The sequence below is a fragment of the Amblyraja radiata genome, chromosome 10, assembly GCF_010909765.2.
Source record: "Amblyraja radiata isolate CabotCenter1 chromosome 10, sAmbRad1.1.pri, whole genome shotgun sequence".
Classification (NCBI taxonomy): domain Eukaryota; kingdom Metazoa; phylum Chordata; class Chondrichthyes; order Rajiformes; family Rajidae; genus Amblyraja; species Amblyraja radiata.
Window position 1 is genome coordinate 2,225,108 of NC_045965.1, and position 22,765 is coordinate 2,247,872.

Below are 22,765 nucleotides of genomic sequence, written 5' to 3' on the forward strand. Positions count from 1 at the left end.
ATTGTACATTTACGATTCATGGTTTGAATGAACAGAAGTTATAAATTAGTTTTATGCTCACTGATCAAATCAGCAGTTTGTGTTACAAGTGAAAACACTGCCACATTCCAGCTTCCGGCCAAGAATATTTGCAAGGATGACTCATTTCAAATATGCAACAGCATATTTTCTTGCTTTAGGCTCTCAAGTGATATTTCTGCTAAGCCGGGTTCATCACTAATAAAATTGTTATTTCAACGTAAAATCATATGTAGCACAGTTGTACATGAGCACTTTCATACTTGTCAGCTATTCACACAGTGGGCATACCGTTTAGCGGCAATAAAACCGTATTTCTAGGAACAATTGATGACCATAAAAGTTGTAATTACAGTACAAATTGTTGCCGTCCATGAGGGATAGAGGCATGGAACTCCCATGGAATACAAATAAAACTGACACCACCAGGCCTTTATAAATTATACACAAGTGACAGGAGCAGAATTAGGCCATTCGGCCCATCAAGTCTACTCCACCATTTAATCAGAGTGATAGTCATAGAGTGATAGAGGGTGGACATAGGCCCTTCGGCCCACCTTTCCACACCTTGCTCAACAATGTCCCAGCTACACTAGTCCCACCTGCCTGCGTTTGGTCCATATCCATCCAAACCTGTCCTATCCATGTACCTGTCTAACTGTTTCCTAAACATTGTGATAGTCCCGACTTCAACTACTTCCTCTGGCAGCTTGTTCCTTACACCCACCACCCTTTGTGTGAAAAAGTTACCCCTCAGATTCCTATTAAATCTTTCCCCCTTCACCTTAAACCTATGTCCGCTGGTCCTCAATTCATCTACTCTGGACAAGAGACTCTATGCATCTACCCGATCTATTCCTCTCATGATTTTCTACACCTCTATAAGATCACCCCTCGTTCTCCTGCACTCCAAGGAATAGAGTCCCAACTCAACCTCTCCCTATAGCTCACACCCTCTAATTCTGGCAACATCCTCATAAATCTTCTCTGTACCTTTTCCAGCTTGACAACATCTTTCCTATAACATGGCTGAACTATCTCTCCCTCCTAACCCCATTCTCCTGCCTTCTCCCCATAATCCCAACACCAGTACTAATCACGAATCTATCTTTCTCTGCCTCAAAAATATCCATTGACTTGGCCTCCATAGCCTTCTGTGGCAATGAATTCACAGATTCATCACCCTCTGACTGAAGAAATTCCTTCTCATCTTCCTAAAGAACGTGTTTTAATTCTGAGGCTATGGCCTCTGGTCCTAGACTCTCCCACTAGAATTCACCCCCCCCCCCCCCCACACACAGCGGTTCCCCCACGCTCGGTCTCCTTTATTCTCCCCACCACCCAATTGTCCATTGTTCTCCCCCCACCTCTCTCACGGCGGTCCCCCCCTACGCCGGGTCCACCATTGTTCCTCCCCCTCACGGTGGTCCTCCACGGTCTCATTGACCGTGGATTGCCCCGCAAAGCATCGCCGCCACCGCGAGGCTTCACCACCGCCAAGGCCCCATCGTCACGAGGATTCACCACTGCCAAGGCCCCATCATCACGAGGCCCCATCATCACGAGAATTCACCACTGACGAGGTCCCATCATCGCGAGGCTTCACCACCACCAAGGCCCCATCATCACAAGGCTTCACCACCGCCAAGGCCCCATCATCGCGAGGCCCAATCATCACGAGGATTCACCACCGCCAAGGCCCTATTGTCACAAGGATTCACCACCGCCAAGGCCCCATCATCACGAGGCCCCATCAACACGAGGATTCACCACCGCCAAGGCCCCATCATCACGAGGCCCCATTAACACGAGGATTCACCACCGCCAAGGCCCCATCATCACGAGGCCCCATTAACACGAGGATTCACCACCGCCAAGGCCCCATCATCACGAGGCCCCATCAACACGAGGATTCACCACCGCCAAGGCCCCATCGTCACGAGGATTCACCACCGCCAAGGCCCCATCGTCGCGAGGCTTCACCGTCGCTGAGGCTTCATCGCTGTCTACGCCATTTCACGCCTCCGTTTGTATACAACGGATAAAAACTCTCCACATCCACATCTACTTTGAAACAAATAAACCCCCCAAATAATTATGCTTTACTAATGTTCTTAGAGAAGTAACAAGCACTTTTAAACGCACTACAATGTTTAAGTACGGAAAAGGACATTATCTTTGTTGGGAAATACTTGACTGCATTGATAATTGCAAAAAGTGATCAATTTTGAAATCATAAGGTTCTGCTGTGTAAACAAAGACCACGCACGCAGCAGGGACTCACTTAACCAGTGGAAATTTATCAAAGCCTTTACACAAACAATCAAGGAAGACAAAATGCTGGGGTAACTCAGCGGGACGGGCAGTATCTCTGGAGAAAAGGAATAGGTGACATTTCAGGTCGAGACCCTTCTTCCAAACAATGATTGGCTCCTCAATATGTGCATGCATACAGATATGCATTTGAAAAAGCATGAGACAAAGCTTGGCAATCTCATTATTACATGCTACGCAGCTAGCAAATCAGCAGATAATGAGGTCGGAATCGAAACAGCACAAAGAGAAGCTGAAATCTATAACAGACAGGACCCGAACATACTCATCTGGATCCAATGATAACAATGGATCAGTTGATCTTTAATTAGGCAAAATACGCAGGAAGCAGCAACGAGTCTCCACCTGTTCCATTTAGTGAAGAGGAATGGTGCCAAAAGATTCAACTTTGGCTCAAATATATCTCCCAAAAGTAGGTGGGTTGCAGTTACTCCACATTTTGAAATGAATAAAGAGTTAAGCAGGAACCGAACGTGCTTCATAACCACTCCACCCTTGGTGCCATTGAGATGGGGCGTTCAGGCTTCCTGCTTTCATTTTCACAGAGAGTCTGTCTTTTGTCACAAGAGATAGACACAAAAAGCTAAACTCATCGGGTCAGGCAGCATCTCTGGAGAAAAGGAATGGGTGACGTTTTGGGTCGAGATCCTCCTTCAGACTGAATATATTCATAAGGCTGCAGATGCTAAGATCCGGAGCAAAGAAACACACTGTTGTAGGAGCTCAGTGAATCTCCTGGTGCAGTGTGTAACAAAGAACTGCAGATACTGGTTTAAATCGAAGGTAGACACAAAATGTTGGGGTAACTCAGCGAGTGAGGCAGCATCTCTGGAGAGAAGGAATGGGATCTCCTGGTGCACCCTGGTTTCATTGGCCTCAGAAAACAGACGACAGGTGACTGAAAGCAGGTGGAAAGGTTTGAAACCATGTCGTTAACAGATTTCCAGAAAGCACTACTTGTCAACCTAATGATGCAGATGTGTTTTCTCCAAGTCCTGGCTAGGCCACATTGGAAGTATTGTGAGCAATTTTGGGCCCTATATCTCAGGAAGGATGTGTCGGCATTACAGTGGGTCCAGAGGAGAATGATCCCAGGAATGATTGGGTTAACATATGATGAGCGTTATACGGCACTGGGCCTGTACTCGCTGGAGTTTAGAAGAATGAGGGGGACCTCATTGAAACTTACCGAATAATGAAAGGCCTAGATAGTCGATGTGGAGAGGATGTTTCTATTAGTGGGAGAATCTAGGACCAGAGGTCATAGCCTCAGAACAAAATGACCTATTGGATACCTATAGAAAGGAGAAGAAAAGGAATTTATTTAGTGAGAGGGTGGTGAATCTGTGGAATTCATTGCCACAGACAGCTGTGAAGGCCAAATCAATGGATATTTTTAAGGCAGAGATTGACAGATTTTTGATTAGTACGGGTGTCAGGGGTTATGGGGAGAAGGCAGGGGTTGAGAGGGAGAGATAGATCAGCCATGATTGAAAGGCGAAGGAGACTTGATGAGCCCACTTGTGCTCCGAGAACTTATAAACTTATCTATTATAGTAAACTTGTGTATAGTAAGATTTTTAGTGAATATGAAAAAAATTAATTTCACTATAAAAGATGACAATAAAGTATAATTGAAACATTAAATTCCATCCGTTTCCACCACTGACACTGCTCTTAAATCACAAGGATTCACATCACCACCTCCTCCTCCTCATATCATTCTGTCAATCCCCCAGTACACAATTTGTTCCAGATTCTTGTGCCCTTGTGAAGCAGGCTTCTCGCCCAATACATTTCCTACCACCTTCTTTCCCCTTCAGTTCCAGTGTCTGTCAGTGTGATCCTCACCAAAAAGAAATCTCGTAGATAATCTAGGGTAGACACAGAATGCTGGAGTAACTCAGCGGGCCAGGCAGCATCTCTGGAGAGAAGGAATGGGTGACGATTCAGGTCGAGACCCTTCTTCAGACTGAGAGTCATGGGAGAGAGAGTCTAGAGATGTGGAAGGGTTAAAAGGTGTGAAAACAACAGATCATAGCCGACAATGATAAGGAAATGTAGAATGGTTCATTGTTAGCTGTGGGGAAGGTGACAAGGAGGCATACAATCAGTAAAATTAATCAGAAGGACAGTGAAACTAGTTGGAGAACTAGGGTGAGGTATATTCATACCACTGGGTTGTAAGCTGTTCACAAGTAGGATGCTCTCATTCTGATGAAGGATCTCGACACAAAATGTCACCCATTCCTTCTCTCCAGAGATGCTGCCTGCCCCGCTGAGTTACTCCAGCATTTTGTGTCTATCTTCGGTTTATAGCCAGCATCTGCAGTTCTTTCCTATACAGATAATCTAGGGTCCCGCCCCGAAATGTCATCTGTCCACTCCCTCCACATTGATTTGGGTCAGGCACTTTGTGTTTTGCTCAAGATTCCAGCAACTGTAGGTTCTTGTGCCTCTTTGAACTTTATTCTCCCACATTTCCCAATCTCACTACAACCCACCAACTCTCTCCATAAACCCGTCTCTAAATTTCAAGGACACAAGTACCAATTAAATTGCAAATTCTTCATTCACATTAGCTTCAATGAAATGCCAATTTCTGAAGTTAAATTGGAAAAACATTCAAACTTAAGCTGTTCAGTTCAAACTCAGCAATTTATTACAGACCTATTTGCTGTGTTATAATATAAAGTCTCACTCAAGTCAGATTTATTATGTACCCTGATCTTATTATGCTCACCTCATTGCCCTAGATGCTCAGTCTAATTCTTCACATTTTGTCATCTGATGTCTATGTTAAAAAATAGGAATCACGTCCTCTCACATTCTTTGTTTCTTCCATGAATATAATTAGCGATCATTCTAAAGAGCAGTTAATGAGAAGACTTCATTTAAGCCATTGGTTTAGGATTTCAGACAATTAATTTTGCTCTGATGGTCACATCCTTTAGTAATGATTAAGGTTTAAAGTCTGCCTTCCTGTATTTTATTATACAAATGCCCAAATTCCAACCATCTACACAAAGATCGATCTGAAAGAATTATTCACTCTTAACATAAATGCACACACCACCTTCTTTTAGTGTAAATGTGAGATGGAGAGAACGAAAGAAAACAAGCAATAGAGAGATACAAAAAAAAATGGATATACACCAATTGTAGACATAAAGGCTTGATTATTGTCATGAGGTCATGTGATAGGAGCAGAATTAGGCCATTCAGCCCATCAAGTCTACTCTGCCATTCAATTATGGCTGATCTAGCTCTCCCTCCTAACCCCATTCTCCTACCCTCTCCCCATAATCCCTGGCACCCATACTAATCAAGAATCTCTGCCTTAAAAATATCCATTGACTTTGCCTACACAGCCTTCTGTGGCAATGAATTCCATAGATTCACCACCATCTGATTAAAGAAATTCCCCCTCTCCTTAACCAAAGGAATGTCCTTTAATCCTGAGGCTATGACCTCTAGTCCTAGGCTCTCCCACGTGTGAAAACATCCTCTCCACATCCACTCTATCCAAGTCTTTGTCATCAGGAACAGCAACAAATAATTTATCATTCATGACATCCAATACTCTAAATGGTTTCAATATCTAGATTGTTAAACTGATGTTTGGGATGACAATTGGTGAATGATATCGTACAAAGTTAAATATTTTGAAAGGGAAAGTAAATCCTGCTAATTTTAAGCATATATATCTCTAAGGGTTTCAGGAAAAGTCACCTTTATGAATATAAATTCATTTACATTTCCGAAAAATATTACAAAATAGCATACTGATCTTGAACTTTCTGAATGGAACCAAGGAAGTTTTATTTGCACTTAGGTTGTCCCTAAATGAAGGGCCATGCCTAATTACGGCTACCATGCTTTCAAATAAGCATAAGCCTTAATGAAGTTGAAGACATTTACAAACATTTTAGTTTAGAGATACAGCGCGGAAACAGGCCCTTCGGCCCACGCCGACCAGTGATCCCCGCACATTAACACTATCCTATACCCACTAGGGACAATTTTTACATTTACCTAGCCAATTAACCTACAAACCTATACGTCTTTGGAAAATGGTCCCAAGAAAGAGGAATGAAAATTACATCGATGGACTGGAGAAAATGGAGCAGGGAAGGACGAGAGCAAATTTGATAGAATGGTTTAGAATCATGAAGGGTCTAGTCAAGGTGAAGAAGCAGAGGATTGATTGGAAAAAGGAGATATGAGATGTTTTCGGACAGTGAAGATTCATGATCTGGAGGGCAGCTTCTATAATAAAGGTGAAAGCAGATTCAATTGCCGTTTTCAAACAGCAACTCGTTAAGCACTTGAAAGGAAAAAAATCTAGCAGTAGAGTGAAGAACTGGAGAAGGGGCAAACTGGACTGCTCATCACTAAACCACATGGATTCAACAGGCTTCATTTGTAGTGTAGATAAACACAACATGCTGAAGTAACTCAGCGGGACAGGCAGCACCTCTGGGGAGAAGGTATGGGTGACGTTTTGGGTCGAGACCCTTCTTCAGACTGAGATTCAGGGGAGAGGGAGACCAGGGATATGGAAGGGCAATGTATTAAAACAACAGATCAAAGCAGACGGTGATCAAGGAAATGTAAAGATGGTTCATTGCCAGCATCTGCACATTTCACCTTCCTACACATTTCACCTGTAGTGTGCTGGTTCTTTAAAGTTATAGCACCCACAATTGGCCAAGTCAACAGACAAACAACATTCCTTGCACAAGATGTTATTTGTTCTATTTTAACACTGGTAGAGACTGCCATGCTGAAACCACCAAATCCACCTTGTGCTACCTCATCATTTCACCAACTATTGAACAATTTCATGAACACAAATACTGGAAAAACACTGTATGAATTTTCTCTCAGCATTTTACGTTTCTGACAAAAACCAGGCTTAGTTCCACAGAGGCAATCACAACAATCAACATGTTCTATCCACAGAGTAGATGTATTGCAGAACAAATAATACCTTGTAAAACAGTTCTCAATAACTATTGTACACCAAAGAAATCAATAAAACGTTCAACTAGTTTCAGTTTGGTGTGATAACTATAGCATCTTCAACTCCGGTTACATACACAGTCGTTTAATAATGGCCATGAGCAATGGTTACATTTCCATTCAATGACACTGGCAATGGGGGATTTAGTGATGATTATGTTGCTGAATACCAGATAATATACTTTTTATTCCCATGCGGCACGGTGGCGCAGCGGTAGAGTTGTTGCCTTACAGCGCTTACAGCGTCAGCGACCCGGGTTCAATCCTGGCTACGGGTGCTGTCTGTACAGAGTTTGTACATTCTCCCCGTGACCTGCGTGGGTTTTCTCCGAGACCTTCGGTTTCCTCCCACACTCTAAAGGTTTGTAGGTTAATTGGCTTGGTATAAATGTAAAAATTGTCCCTAGTGTAGGATAGTGTTAATGTGCGGGCACTCGGTGGGCCGAAGGGCCTGTTTCCCTGCTGTATCTCTCAACTAAACTCAACTTATTTAAGAAAGTATTAATGAACACTGCAATCAGTGCCAATTCTGAACCTGCATTGAAAGAAAGACATTGATGAAGCAGTTGATGATAACTGGGTCTGGGATACTGCCCCCAAGAACATTTACAGCAATGTCCTGGGTCTGAAATGACCAAATTCCAACAAACACAATGACCTATTCTTGCATTGGGTATGAATCTACTCCCACACATCCCTCTCCAATCTCACGGAATTCAATTTTATGAGTGCTTAATCCTGCACAGCCTTGATCTCACCTCTGGAAGTCAGTTCTTCTGTTTACAAGTGAATCACAGTGACAATGTCTTGTAACAGAATCCAAAGTGAAAAGTGGAGAGCACAGACCATGCTTCTCTGACAAGCAACTATCAGCTTAATAACATCTAAAACGACCATGATACAACACCTTTAATATACTTGCGCCACTTATCAAGGCAGTTATCAAACATTAGATTCATATCCTCTTGGGGCAGATTGGTCACTGAAAGGGTTTAAGAAGCAATTGAAATGATATAAGAGGCAATCGGGGTGAATTGTAAAAAAGGCCCGTGGCAGCTGACGGCACTGCCTCCAACAATGATTAACATTAAGGATACTTCAGCGAACAAAACTGGATAAATGAGATACCTTGGAGCAATAAAGCGCATGGAGAAATGGTCAAACCCTGGAGGATTTGAAACATGAATGAAAGCCAAAGGTTATGTTAAATTGTTTACTTTCTTTTTCCTTGCACTTGTATGAAGCTTTGCAATGCCATTTCTCACTGCTGGGCCTCTGCAAACCAGAGGCAATTTGAGTCCATGAATATTGTTAATTAATATACAGGATTAAACAAGAAGCCATTGTCAATTAAAAACACCCATTTTCACGTGAAGTTTATTTGGCTACACAGATGAACATGATTAAAGTGTACCCTCCATTGTTCTAAAGGGCCTGTTCCACTTAGGCTATTTTTAGGCAACTGCCATAGTTGTAGCAGGTCGCCGAAAAACCGGCGACTGGACCCCCCTTTGACATAAAATTTGAAATAGAATAATTACTTTAACAACAATAAAAAAAACAAAGTCAGCACCAGCAACAACCTACGTTAACCTGGCGACAACCACGACATCACCTATGTCAGGAGTAGTCAAGCTACGTCCATTGGCGTCAAACCCACTGTCGCTGACTGTCTCCGAAATTTTTTTAACATGTTGAAAATCCAGCAGCGACCAGAAAGATGCCACGACTCTTTGGGCGACTGAGGAGACGACTCACGACCATACAGGCGACACCCTGGCGACTGCCTAGTCCCCCGTTAGACGCCTAAAAAATAGCCTATGTGGGACAGGCCCATAACCCTTCAGCCTCAGTATGCATCTGAAACCCACCACTGCTTATTTTCCATCAGAACAACTGGAAATGCATTCAAAGATTATATGTGTAAGGCTGTTTTCGTGCAACATTTCACTGCATAAAATGTTTGTACGACATGTTTCTTAATTTTCAAGACAAAATAAATAACAAATATTATAACACTCAAATGCAATTTGATTTATTTCAAACACTCACCATCTGAATTGGTTTCTTGCGAAGATCTCTCTCAGTCACCAGCTTTTCCTGTTCGGTGACGTAAAGGCCCTTCTGTGCAAGCGCTTGTACAACTGCATCATGACCCAGGAATGGTTTGGCAGCATCACTTTTCAAGATCAGGCTCCCGGCACGGCAGTACAGCTCGGCAGAGAGAAGCAGGTTGACAACAGGTGGCTTAATGTGTTCTTGTTCGTACTGGTCTGTGTAAAATGGTTCCCCAATTTCCTCTGGCACGTGATCTTGATAATAAAAGCAAAAGGGGAATCGGAATAAGTTGCATAACTAACACACTATTTAAGCATTTAAGGTGTTTTAATTTTGATCTATTGAATGATTTAATTGATCAATGAATCATTAAGTTTGAATATTTATAAGCATTCAAAATCTCTGAGAAATATAAATATTTTTGATATTTATCAACAAAAGTATTCATAATCTAAAACAGACTTAAATCTCCTCTGAGAATTTTCAGCTCAATTGAAAGGGATGCCCATTTTTCCTATGGGGGGGGGGGGGGGGCTGCCGAGAACAAAGGGGGAGCATTAGGGACCAAATGAAATACTGTGTAACTTTGTTGCTGCCCTATCTGTGGCGACTCTTTGCATACTTGTGTATGCAAAACAAAGAATCTCACTGTGTCATGTCACCTGTGATACTGAAGCATCACTCACTCATTCATTCATTCATTCATTCATTCATTCATTCATTCATTCATTCATTCATTCATTCATTCATTACCGTGCTGCCATTGGGGCTGATGTTGTCGACCTCCCCGTGGTGAGCCCTGTCGACTGACCTCAGTCGGGCGAACGACAACAAACAGAGACAACAGCAGCATACGTCCTTTTTAGGGCGGGCACGCACGGACGTCAAACCGGATGGCATCACCCTGCTGCAGACTTCTGCTGCCTCCAACGCAAGAAGAAGACATGCTGCCATGAAGCAGCTGAAAATAAACATTGGACCACCAGGTAAGCCAATACACTAAAATGTAATCGACTGCCAAACCTGGCAAGGACCATGAACACTTCTCAATGTTCCTGACATCCAAAACCCATCTTAAAATCAATTATATTTCAAAGTGTGTTCAAAATGCACAAAGTAAAACATTAAAAAACACATAGACAACTGAAAGCATTTAAACAAACACTATCAATTCATACCATCCTAATTCTTACCCTCTTCATTGCAGTGAATGAACCTGGTGTTCCTGTGGCAGATGTAATCTGGCATCAATTCAAGAAGGACATTTCACATAGTAACTAACTACTGGGGATTGCAGGAAGTCCAGCTATCCGACATTAGATTACAGTTGGCAAAAGCCTCAGTGAGCAATAGCAAGCTCTTGATTTCTTTAAACTTGTTCTGAGTATCAAACCTCCAGAAATATAAGTGGATGGGGTGGAGAGAGGGCAAGGTGGTGCAGAGAATTAGGTGGATAAATGCTAGTAGCACCAAACTGAACTGCTTGCCTTTCTATCAAGTTCAGGCCCAACATAGGAAATAGTAAAAGTGTAACATCAACAAAGTATGAAAATGATTTGAAACTGAATAAACAAATTTTACAAATCCATATTTGGAATGGCAGAGCAAGCCCATCAACAAATGTTGAAAATGCAAACACTAATACTAACCTTTCTCGAAAGCTCTGACAGTAATGGGCCTGTCCCACTAAGGCGATTTTTTAGGCGACTACAGGCGACTAAGTTGTCGCCACATGGTCGCGGGGTGATGCCTGTTTGGGCGTGAGTAGTCTCCTCAAGTCTAGGTGGTAGGTTGATGTAGCTTGTCATAGACATTGTCGTAGACATTGTCGTCGGGGGGTCCAGTCGCCGTTTTTTCGGTGACCTGTTACAACTATGACAGTTGCCGGCAGTCGCCGAAAAAAATCACCTAAGTGGGACAGGCCCATAACTCCTAACTAGTGGAGTTTATAAGTGAACCCTTAACAAATGATCTAATTATTTTGTAGGAAGGAATTGCTGGTTTACACCGAAGATAGACACAAAATGCTGGAGTAATTCAGCAGGACAGCAGCATCTCTGGAGAGAAGGAATGGGTGATGTCTTGGGTCAAGACCCTTCTTCAGACTAACCCATTCCTTCACTACAGAGATGCTGCCTGCCCTGATATAATTATTGTTTCACTTTTGACAAAAGGGAGGTCTCCCTGCAATTCAATTCCAGCTATACTGCAAGATGGCAGGACACAAGTTCAATTTCTTCAGAATGTTTGTTTTTGCAGATACAATTTATTTGCCAATTATAGTCAAATAAATGATTTCAGGCATAATTCTCAGTCTTTTCCTTTTCAGGACAGTACTGCGTGTCATAATGTTTGGAAAATGATTTGGCTTTGGAAAAACATGATATTTTCTTCAATGTACAATAAGTAACACAACAAGCTGGAAATGTTACTCAAAACCAATTATGCTAAACCTTAAGATAACCATATAATATAACCATATAACAATTACAGCACGGAAACAGGCCATCTCGACCCTTCTAGTCCGTGCCGAACACATAATCTCCCCTAGTCCCATATACCTGCGCTCAGACCATAACCCTCCATTCCTTTCCCATCCATATAACTATCCAATTTATTTTTAAATGATAAAAACGAACCTGCCTCCACCACCTTCACTGGAAGCTCATTCCACACAGCTACCACTCTCTGACTAAAGAAGTTCCCCCTCATGTTACCCCTAAACTTCAGTCCCTTAATTCTCAAGTCATGTCCCCTTATAGATAATAGAGGAATTTCATTACATTCAAATGGGACTCAACTACAAGAAAACTAAATGCTGTTACAATGACGCCATATTATAGGCTGATAATCATTTGGATAATCAGATGAACTATTTTGTTCCTCTGATGAACTATTTTGTTCCTCTGATGAACTATTTTCTCTTTTTTATGCACACCAAAGTTACAAATTTGGTCAATGCATCAGATATTATTCCAAAATATTTACTTACATTCCACTAAGAATGGACAATATTTTTAAGGCATTAATTTTTGATTACTAACAAAAATGTGAAGCAATACAACGTTATAAAGTGATACGACTTTCATGCAAAATGTTCTGTAGGAAAGAGTTTACAAATAATTACTCGCTGGACTCATCTCAAAAGTCACTTTTTCTATTAAATTGCAAATCCAACAATTTGTTCTTCCCTGCCAACTTTGCTGCCATATATTTGTACCCATGGGGAATGCAGACAACCAGTTTTCGAGGTCATGGATGAGGAAAGATTATTTAACCCCATTAGCGTCATCCTCTTAGTTTTCCCATTGTACCATCCAACTGGATCATAAATGACCCTATAAGGATTGTTTTACCAAAAAATTATCACAAGCATTTATTGTTCTTCAATTGAATCAAATGATTTTCTAATATTGGAAGATTGTCATACTTATCTAAAGTGCACTTTGCTGGATATTTCATAACCACACTACAGTTGACCTGTGCCGCTTAGTGCATTACTAGACTATGTGGGACCCATTGGGTCCCAGTCACATGGGAGGCTTGGGCCCCCCCCCCCCCCAACGCAACCCATTCCCCAACGCAATATTCCATCACTCACCCATTCCCCCAATGTAATATTCCACCATTCACCCATAGCCCCTAACAGCACAGGAACGGCTCATTTCCCCTCATCCCCCCAGCACGCCTTCCCCCACCTCTTCATATGAGGGAGGGGAGGGAAGAAGGGTTTGTGGCGGGGGGGGGGGGGGGGGAGGAGGGGTGGGAGGGGGGGGGAAGAGAGGAGGGGTGTATGTGGGCGGGGAGGTGTAGGAGGGGGGAGAGGGGGTATGGGTGCATGGGGGAGGGTGTGGGCGGGGGGAGGGGTGTGTGGGCGGGGGGGGGGTGTGGGCGGGGGGAGGGTGTGTGGGCGGGGGGTCGTGGTTGTGTGGGGCGGGGGGAGGGTGTTGTGTAGGGGCGGGGGGGTGGGGGGAGGGGTGTGTGGGCGGGGTAGGTTGTTTGGGCGGGGGGAGGAGTGTGTGGGAGGGGGGAGGGTGGTGGCGGGGGGAGTAGGGTGTGTTGGGCGGGAGGAGCTAGTGTGTGGGCGGGGGAGGGGTGTGTGGGAGGGGCGAGGGGTGTTGTGGCGCGGTTGAGTGGTGTGTGGGCGTGGGGAGGGGTTTTTGGGAGGGGGAGAGGGTGTGTGGGAGGGGGAGGGGGGAGTGGGAGGGTGGGTGGGCGGGGGGAGGGTGTTTGGGCGGGGGGGGTGTGGGGCGGGGGGAGGGTGTGTGGGCGGGGGGAGGTGTGTGGGGGGGGAGGTAGGGTGTGTGGGCGGGGAGGAGCGGTGTGTAGGCAGGGGGGAAGGGTGTGCGCGGGGAGGGGTGTGCGGGGGGTGGTGTGGGCGGGGGAAGGGTGTGTGGGCGGGGGGAGGGTGTGTGGGCGGGGGGAGGGTGTGTGGGCGGGGGGAGGTAGGGGTGTGCGGGGGGTGGTGTGGGTGGGGGGGAAGGTTATGGGGCGGGGGGGTGTATGGGGCGGGGGGAGGGGTGTGCGGGCGGGGGGGGGGTTGTGGGGTGTGCGGGGGCAGGGGGAGGTTATGGGGGGAGGGGTGTGCGCGGGCAGGGGGAGGTTGTGGGGGGGGAGTGGTGTGGGCGAGGGTTGTGTGGGCGGGGGTTGAGTGGGCAGTGGGGATAGAGAGCTTGGAGAAAAGAAGAGGGAAGAGCCATGGGGGAGAGGGGGATATCACGGGGTAGAGGGGTAGGAGTCAACGAGGGAGACCAGAAGGGAAGGGGCTGGAGTTGGCGGTGTGATGGGGACTCACAGAGGGCGCAGGTCGTTCTCCTCCGCCGGGATCAGAGTCTCCACTTTCCATTTGGCGACATCGGTGACATTTCCGACTCCGCGCCGGGCTGGTCTGCTTCTAGTCCCTCCGAAAATTGTGTCCGGTTGGAGACTTCTGCCGGCCATCCAGAGCGTCCCTCAGCTCCAGTAAAGGCGCTATCGTGCAGGAAGGTGCGGACCGTCCCGGGGAATGACAGGAGAAGAGACTAATTCGCACGGCGCTGACTGGCCGGAGAGATTGATCTGCGCACGTGCGTATTTTAAGATTTTTAAACCTCGCTAACTTTTACAATATGTCACCGATAGCAACGATACTTGTTGCACCCGCAGCACAGGAGAACAGTGAGCGAGCTGGCAAAAAATCGTAGCGCTATCTCATACCGTTTTTACGCAAACTGCACAAACCGGAAGATAACAAGATCAGAGTTTTTAGTTATGTATAGATGTGCTCAAACGACATTGGTACATAGAGCAGGGAACAGCACTGGAATGTGTCCTTTGGCCCACAATGTCTAAGCCGAACATAATACCAAGACCAAATCTTATTTCTGCATATCCATATGCCTATCCAATAATCTCGTAAATGCCACATATCGTGTCTGGCTCAACTACCACCCCCAGCAGCCCGTTCCAGCCACTTACTACTCTCTGTGTAAAAAAACCCACTTGCCCCGCACATCTCTTTTAAACTCTGTCCCTCTCACCTTAATACTATCCTCTCGATTATTTTGTTTTAGTATCCCGTAAAAACCATTCTGATTCTATACACTTTCTATGCCTCTCAATTATATATACCTCTATCAAGTCTCTCCACAGCTTTTGCCATTGCAGATAAAACAATCCAAGTCTGTCCAGCCTCTGCAATATAACAATAACAATATAACAATTACAGCACGGAAACAGGCCATCTCGGCCCTACAAGTCCGTGCCGAACAACTTTTTTCCCTTAGTCCCACCTGCCTGCACTCATACCATAACCCTCCATTCCCTTCTCATCCATATGCCTATCCAATTTATTTTTAAATGATACCAACGAACCTGCCTCCACCACTTCCACTGGAAGCTCATTCCACACCGCTACCACTCTCCGAGTAAAGAAGTTCCCCCTCATGTTACCCCTAAATTTCTGTCCCTTAATTCTGAAGTCATGTCCTCTTGTTTGAATCTTCCCTATTCTCAAAGGGAAAAGCTTGATCACATCAACTCTGTCTATCCCTCTCATCATTTTAAAGACCTCTATCAAGTCCCCCCTTAACCTTCTGCGCTCCAGAGAATAAAGACATAACTTATTCAACCTATCTCTGTAACTTAGTTGTTGAAACCCAGGCATCTTCCTGTATCCCTTAATCCAGGCAGCATTCTGGTAAATTTTCCAAAGTTCCCCGATCCTTCCTACAATGGGGCGACCAGAACTGCACGCAATACTCCAAATGTGACATAACCAAAGTCCTATAAAGCTACAACATGACTTTCTGACCCTTACAATCAATGTCCTGACCAATGAAGGCAAGCAGACCACATGCCTTCTTATACATTCGATCAACATGTCGTCACTTTCAGGGAGGAATGGATTTGGACCCCAAATTCCCACTGCACATTAATGCTGTTCAGGGTCATGCTATTAATTATATTTCTACTTACATTCAACCTCCCAACGTGTAACACCTCACACATGCTCGGATTAAACTCCATCTGCAATTTCTCTGCCAATTTCTGTAGAGGATCTGTGTCCCGTTGCAACCTTCAATATTCTGCAAACTCCCGATTTTGACCCAATCTTAAACAGCTCTTGGGCAAAAGCTTTGCCAGGATCTTACACGAGAACAAAGTAACAGGGGGACAAGAGAGAAGTTCAGGTAGTTTACTGGACTGGAACTTAGAATACCCAGAGCTAGCAACTCAAATGTTCTTGCCATGTAGGTTCTAGTGACTCAAATGTTGCTATACTCGAATGACTATTGAAGACAAGGGAACAAAAAATTGTAAACTTGGTATTTCATAGACAATGTAAACTCCAGCACCACACTGCCACCATGTTTATATCCTTTCTCATGAACTGCAGAAAATTACGATGGCTAACTTTAAATGGACCAGGAAGTTCTTTGCCATTGGTTTGCAGTACGGGAAAGGGCCAGAATAACTTCATTAATTGGTTAGCGTTCATTCTTCTGCTTGATAGTGATGAAGGTGGCAGGTTTCCACCCAGAGGTGGATGGTAAAGCATTTTTGTAAACGCAAGGAACTGCAGTTGCATTTTTTTTTTAAATTAGTACAGGTCATCAATAAGCCAGTACTGGAGGTAGTCAACACCATTGTCATGGGGCACTGGGATGGGGAAGGTCTCCAAGAACAGTTGAGTTAATTACCAGGAGGAAATGAGAGAGCAGTGGCACAGGATAATGTGGTAGCGTGATCGGCCAGGACAGAAAGTGCAGACAGAAATATATGCAACCAAGCAAATCCAGAGTTGTAAATAACTGGTAAAAAGGAAAGTCAATGTTTAATGTCAATGAATGTGGCATTTGCAACATGATACACAAGTTGGTAGTGCAGATAACAATGTACGAATATGATGCAGTAGCTATTACAAACGTGTGATTGCAGGGAGATTAGGGCTGGATGCTTAGTATTTCACATTATACACTGTTCCAAAGGAATAGATAGGCCAAAGGGACAAGGCGGTGTGGTGGCATCGAAATGCTGTGTCGTGATAGAAAATAATGATGGAGATAGACACAAAAAGGTCTGACAGGTTTGAAGAAGAGTTTCGACTCGAAACGTCGCCCATTCCTCCTCTCCAGGGATACTGCCTGTCCCGCTGAGTTTTGTGTCCATCTTCAGTTTAAACCAGAATGGTGAAGGAGAATCAGGTATTTCAGCTAGATCATGAATAGTGGGAGATGGAAGACGTGGATGAGAGTAGCCTATTGACCCCAAAATGTGAACTCTCAATTATTCGTAAGAGAAATAGGAAAATATCTACGGCACATTTGCAGAGAACTGCAATTATCATGGGAGATTTAATCTACATACTGATTGGATGAACCACATCGGCAGGGCCTTGTGGAAGATTAATTTGTGGAATGCGAGGGGAGCTTTTTAGAGTGAAGATAGACACAAAATGCTGGAGTGACTCAGTGGGTCTCTGGAGAAAAGGAATAGGAGACACTTCGGGTCGAGACCCTTCTTCAGACCGGAGAGTCGGGAAAAGGAAAACAAGAGATATAGATGGTGATGTAGAGAGATGTAGAACAAATAAATGAATGATATGCAAAAAACATAACGATGATGCAGGAAACAGGTAATTGTTAGCTGTTTGTTAAGTGAGAGCGATTTACAAACAATGACAGTGAACAAGGCGACTTTGAAGCTGGTACAATTTGGGTGGGGGAGCAATGGAGAGAGAGGGAATGCAGAGATTACTTGAAGTTAGAGAAATCAATATCCATACCAATGGGTTGTAAGCTGCCCAAGCGAAATGAGATTCTGTTCCCCCAATTGGCATTTGGCCTCACTCTAGCAACGGAAGAGGCATAGGACAGAAAGGTCAGTGTGGGAATAGGAAGGGTAATTGAAGTGTTTGGCAACCGGGAGATCAGGTAGGTCCTACCAAGGAACGGGCTATTTCGGACTTGGTCTTATGTAATGAGGGAGGATTAAGAAGGCACCTTGTGGTTAAAGATCCCAGGGACATTATGATAGAATTCCAAGTGCAGTTTGAGGATGAAAACCACAGGTCCATAACTAGTCTTCAATTGAAAAATTGACAATTAGAATGGTGAGAATTAAAAAAAAAAATCAAAGCACTTTGAACTGTGACTAATATACTATAGGTCAATCACTACACGGTGAGGAATGAAGCAGAAATTTAGATAACCTCAAGTATACAACTTAAATTGCAAACTATTACAGTATACATGTTTCTATACTGGATTCAAATTGATGGAAAATAAGTGTACATTACCAATATAGATATATATATATAGCCTTAAACTGTATGCTCCATTACATTCTCAGTACTCTAACCTAACATACAAATTCAAATGTTTATGGAATGCAAAATAAACTTTAGTACCATTATGTTTGCCTCAAAAATGTCTGCAAGGAAAAGAAAACAAGTAAAGGCTTATCTTGTGATCACACTGCCTTAAATATATGCAACACCGATTGGACTATTAATATCCAATGCTCGGTAAAAGAGTGTGAAACAACAGCAACCTAACAGAAATTGCAAGTCCTCCAAGTTGATGTTTTGATTCCACACCTCTACAGTAGCAAGACCTGAGCAACGCATATAGGGCATGAGGAAAGACAGCTGCTCCCACCCTCCCTCTTGCAAGGATACAATCCATTACCCTTAATTCCATGGTCTCTGCCACATCAGCTCCCAAGACGAGCCTTTCCATTCTAGAGATGTCCTCTTTCGTCAATAGACATGGCATGCCCCCCCCCCCCACCCCCCCCCCCCCCCCTGCTTATGTGGACAGAGCCCTCGGCCGGCTCTGTCCACCCTGCTGGAGGAACAGCACCTCATGTTTCGCTTAGGCAGCCTACACCCCAGAGGTATGAATATTGCCTTCTCTAACTTCAAGTAACCCTTGCTTTCCCTCGTTCTCGGTGGGGCACCGTGGGCAATAGGTAGATTGGCTTGGTACAAGTATAAATTGTTCCTAGTGTGTGTAGGATAATGTTAATGTGCAGGGATCGCTGGCCGGCGAGGACTCGGTGGACCTGCTTCTGTGCTGTATATCTAAACTAAACTCTCCATCCCTCCCCTTTCCTAGTTCTCCAACTAGTCTGACTGTCCCCATGATTAAATGTTATCTCTGTTTGCTTTGTTGTCAGCTTCTCCTAGCTAACAATGATCTATTCTACATTTTTCTTAACCTGCATCTTTTTTGATGTTGTGCTTTCACACCTTATCTCTGTGTCTCCCTCTCTCCTGACACTCAATCTGAAGAAGGGTCTCAACCCAAAATGTCACCCATTCCTTCTCTCCAGAGATGCTACCTGTCCCGGCTGGGCTACTCCAGCATTATTTGTCTACCCTCAACCGTGTCTCTTATGGCACAATTCTGCTCTGTCTCCTCCTCCCCGAGCTGATAAAGGATAGCACATCTTTCTCCGACATTTCCACCAGCTTCAACATGATCGCAACTTTCCATGTTGCATGGAGCCCACTCTCCCCACAACTCCAAGGCTTGCCATTGCATTCCCAGCCAACCGATTCCCTCCCCAGTCACTTTCCCCTGAAACCATGGGAGATGTAACACCTCCCCCCTCACCTCCATCCTAGGACTCCAGCACACCTTCCAGGTGAGACAGAGGTTCACATGCACCTCTCCCAACCTCATCAACTGCATTCAGAGCTCCCATGTGACCTCCTTTATGTCAACAAGACCAAGCATAGACTAGGCGCCCCTTTTGCCGAAAGTGTATGCTCAGTCTGCCAAGGTCTGTTGGATCTCCCACATGCTAACCATTTTAACTCCCTATCCCATTCCCAAACTGACCTTTAGCTCCTCCATTGCCAAAGTGAGGCCTTAAGCAAAATGGATGAATAGTGCATCATATTCCACTTGGATACCTTACAACAGTTTGAACGTTAAATTGTCAAATTTCATGTAGCACCCACCTCTCTCTCTCACCTACACCATTCAGTCTGAAGAAAGGTAGATAGAAAAATCCCGCTGGAGTATCTCAGCAGGATAGGCAGCATCTCTGGAGAGAAGGAATGGGTGACGTTTCACGTCGAAACCCTTCTTCTGAAGAAAGGTCCTGACCTGAAATGTTGTCTCTCCATTCCCTTCATAGATGCTGCCTGACCCGCTAAGTTCCTCCTGCACTTGTGTTTTTGCTCACGATTCCAGCATCTGCAGTTCTTTGTGTCCCTGTTTGCCGTGCTGAACACATTCTAGGTATCCCTCGACATGACAATGTTCTAGAGAGCACCGTCTATTAGCACTCTCTTGTTATTAAGTCAACAACCTTTGCATTGATTAGCAGAGGTGGGAGATTGCAACCTTCACGTGGTCCACCCTGTTTCGACTAATGCAATCAACCCGACGTGCACAAACAAGTAGATCAATTAGAACAAGTTGACCTACAACACTAGGCTATGCACACCATACACAAGAAGTGCACATTTACCACATGACTAACCGGTCTATTTCCAAGCAAATTCTGCATGTTGAACCAAGCACTGGCAATGGCTTCCTGTCCATATCTTCATTATAAGGACAAATGGAAGCAAGGTTAGAAGATGTGTAGGAAAGAACAGCAGATGCTGGCTTAAATCAAAGGTAGACTCAAAATGCTGGAGCAACTCAGCAGGGCAGGCAGCATCTCTGGAGAAGGGTCTCGACCCAAAACATCACCCATTCCTTGTCTCCAGAGATGCTGCCTGTCCCGCTGAGTTCTTCCAGCATTTTGTGTCTACCCGCAAGGTTAGAAGATATGGACTTCAATGAAAACTGCCATGGTCAGGAGTTCCTAGGCTTCCCGATCACAAGAGCTTCAGAAGAGGAATGGAAAAATGGAAAGCTTGGTAGGCTGAGAAAGCAGACAAGATGAGACAAAGGCTGCACTTCTCAACTCACAGCCTTCGTCTGTGGCAGGTGTGACAGAGAATGCATTACATTTGGTAGCACCAGAGGGCACAGCCTCATAATAAAAGGAAGTACCATTAAAATGGAGATGAGGAGGAATTTCTTTACCCAGAGGATGGTGAATCTGTGGAATTAATTGCCACAAACAGCTGTGGAAGCCATCATTTGGGTATTTGTATGGCAGAGATTAATAGTTTCTTGATTAGGAAGGGTGTCAAAGGTTATGGGGTTGAGAGGGAAAAACAGATCAGACATGATTGAATAGTAGAGTAATCACAATGGGCTGAATGACCTAATTCTGCTCCTATGTCATATGTAATGTGCAAACCACAGTTTATGGGGCAGGGGGGGATGCCTTCTCAGTGTTGATATTGCCCTGAATTGACATGGCTTCAAAAGAAACTCATCAAAACAATTAAATGTTTACCCCACTCTTGGTCAGTTGCTGCAACTCACCATCATAACTTCTTGTTCTGCATCTACTTCACCTGCCACTCTAAAATAACAGCCATACACTTTTACAAGAAGCAGTGTAAATAGCGTAGATAAATCATATATGAATCTAATTTCCCCATGCTATAGATGTGAACAGCAGATTTTCCAGAAATTACCCTTATGTGTCCTTGACCTTCTCTTACCTACCTTTAGGCATTTGATAGAGTAAAAATTGTGTATTACAGGTAAAACATTGTTTCCACAAATGAATGCAGGGCATATATTCATGTTAATACTGTAGTATATAAACAAAATTCCCGCACAACAAGGAATAATTACAGTGGTGTCAATAATTCTTACAATCATTCGACCCCCGTTTTGGAAGGATAATTGTGTAGTTCGTTGATTGATTTGTATAGAAACAAACAAACCCATGTACCAACTATGCATTCCTGAAATATAGGAATACAAGACAAATGGGATCTTTCCTTTTGGGGCACAAGAACTGGACAACCTTCCTGTGAATTCAGAGCCGACCAAATGTCAATGCATTTTCAAACCGTTTGGTGTTTGAAGTGTTTAATGAGGCCGGCAGTTGACAGGGCGCTGATGTGTCTGCAACTATAGCCGATCGGCCGACCAGCGAGCCCCCCTCCCCTCCCCGGGCTGCGGCAATCCCACCCCCAGCCCCCTGCCCCCCCTCGCCTACCTGTCCCGAACGCCTTGGCCACCAACCACGACAGGCTGCAGGCGATCTTGGCTCTGGAGAAGTCGTAGTGATCGAAGGCTTTGATGGCAGGGACAATGAACGTCTTCTTCATGTCTTTGGCCGCGTCCGTGGCGTCGCCCATCATTGAAGCGCTCGGCTGAGCCGCAGCAACACCCCGGCCTGTCTTACGGCATCCCGCCGCCGCCGCCGCTCCTTCTCAAGTCAACCAGGCGGCTTTCCCCGGCGGATCCGGACTGTTTATACCCCGAGAGGGCGGGACGGCTGCTGTGGCCGCTGCCTCCCCGGGCGCGGCTCTCCGCTCCCCGGGCTACCCACGGCTGCAGGCGGGGGCCGGCCGCCTGCTCCCGGCCGCTTCCATCCTCTGCTCCTAGCTGTCACTGGGTTGTTGCTGCTGCTGCTGTTGCTGCTGCTGCTGCTGCTGCTGCACCGGGACCCGCCGGCAGCCTCCCGGGTCACGGCTCCGTCTCCACCCAGCACCCGGCGCGCTCCCGGCTCCCAGCGCGCCCCCGGACACTCCTCGTGCCCGCGCACTGCGCGTCCGTCCGCCCGCCTTCCCTGAGTCCTCTTTTCCAGTCTCCGCATTTTCTGCCTCCCCTTCATCACAGACATCATTTCCTGGAAACCAGGACCGACAATTTCAACACCAGTCGTGTCCGCCGCTGCTCCATCATTTCCCATTCCATGTACTTAATATCACAGGCAGGATTGCCTTGTTGTCATATATGTCCCAGATGGAGCAATT

At 45.0% G+C, this 22,765-nt stretch overlaps 1 protein-coding gene across 3 annotated transcripts in view; it reads right to left on the reverse strand.

Annotated features, from left to right (window-relative positions):
- camsap2 (calmodulin regulated spectrin associated protein family member 2) overlaps positions 1–22,472 on the reverse strand; it is a 129,002-nt gene extending 106,530 nt beyond the window's left edge. For 2 of the 3 annotated variants that reach the window (XM_033027885.1, XM_033027884.1), the window contains exons 1-2: positions 22,003–22,471; positions 9,430–9,689 (exon numbers count right to left, since the gene is read on the reverse strand). In XM_033027885.1, the coding sequence (XP_032883776.1) occupies positions 9,430–9,689; positions 22,003–22,147 (405 nt within the window). In that variant the 5' untranslated portion in view covers positions 22,148–22,471. Of the gene's footprint in view, positions 1–9,429; positions 9,690–22,002 lie in introns of all 3 variants that reach the window. The other variant, XM_033027883.1, reaches the window with a different exon arrangement.
- Positions 22,473–22,765: the final 293 nt, after the last annotated feature.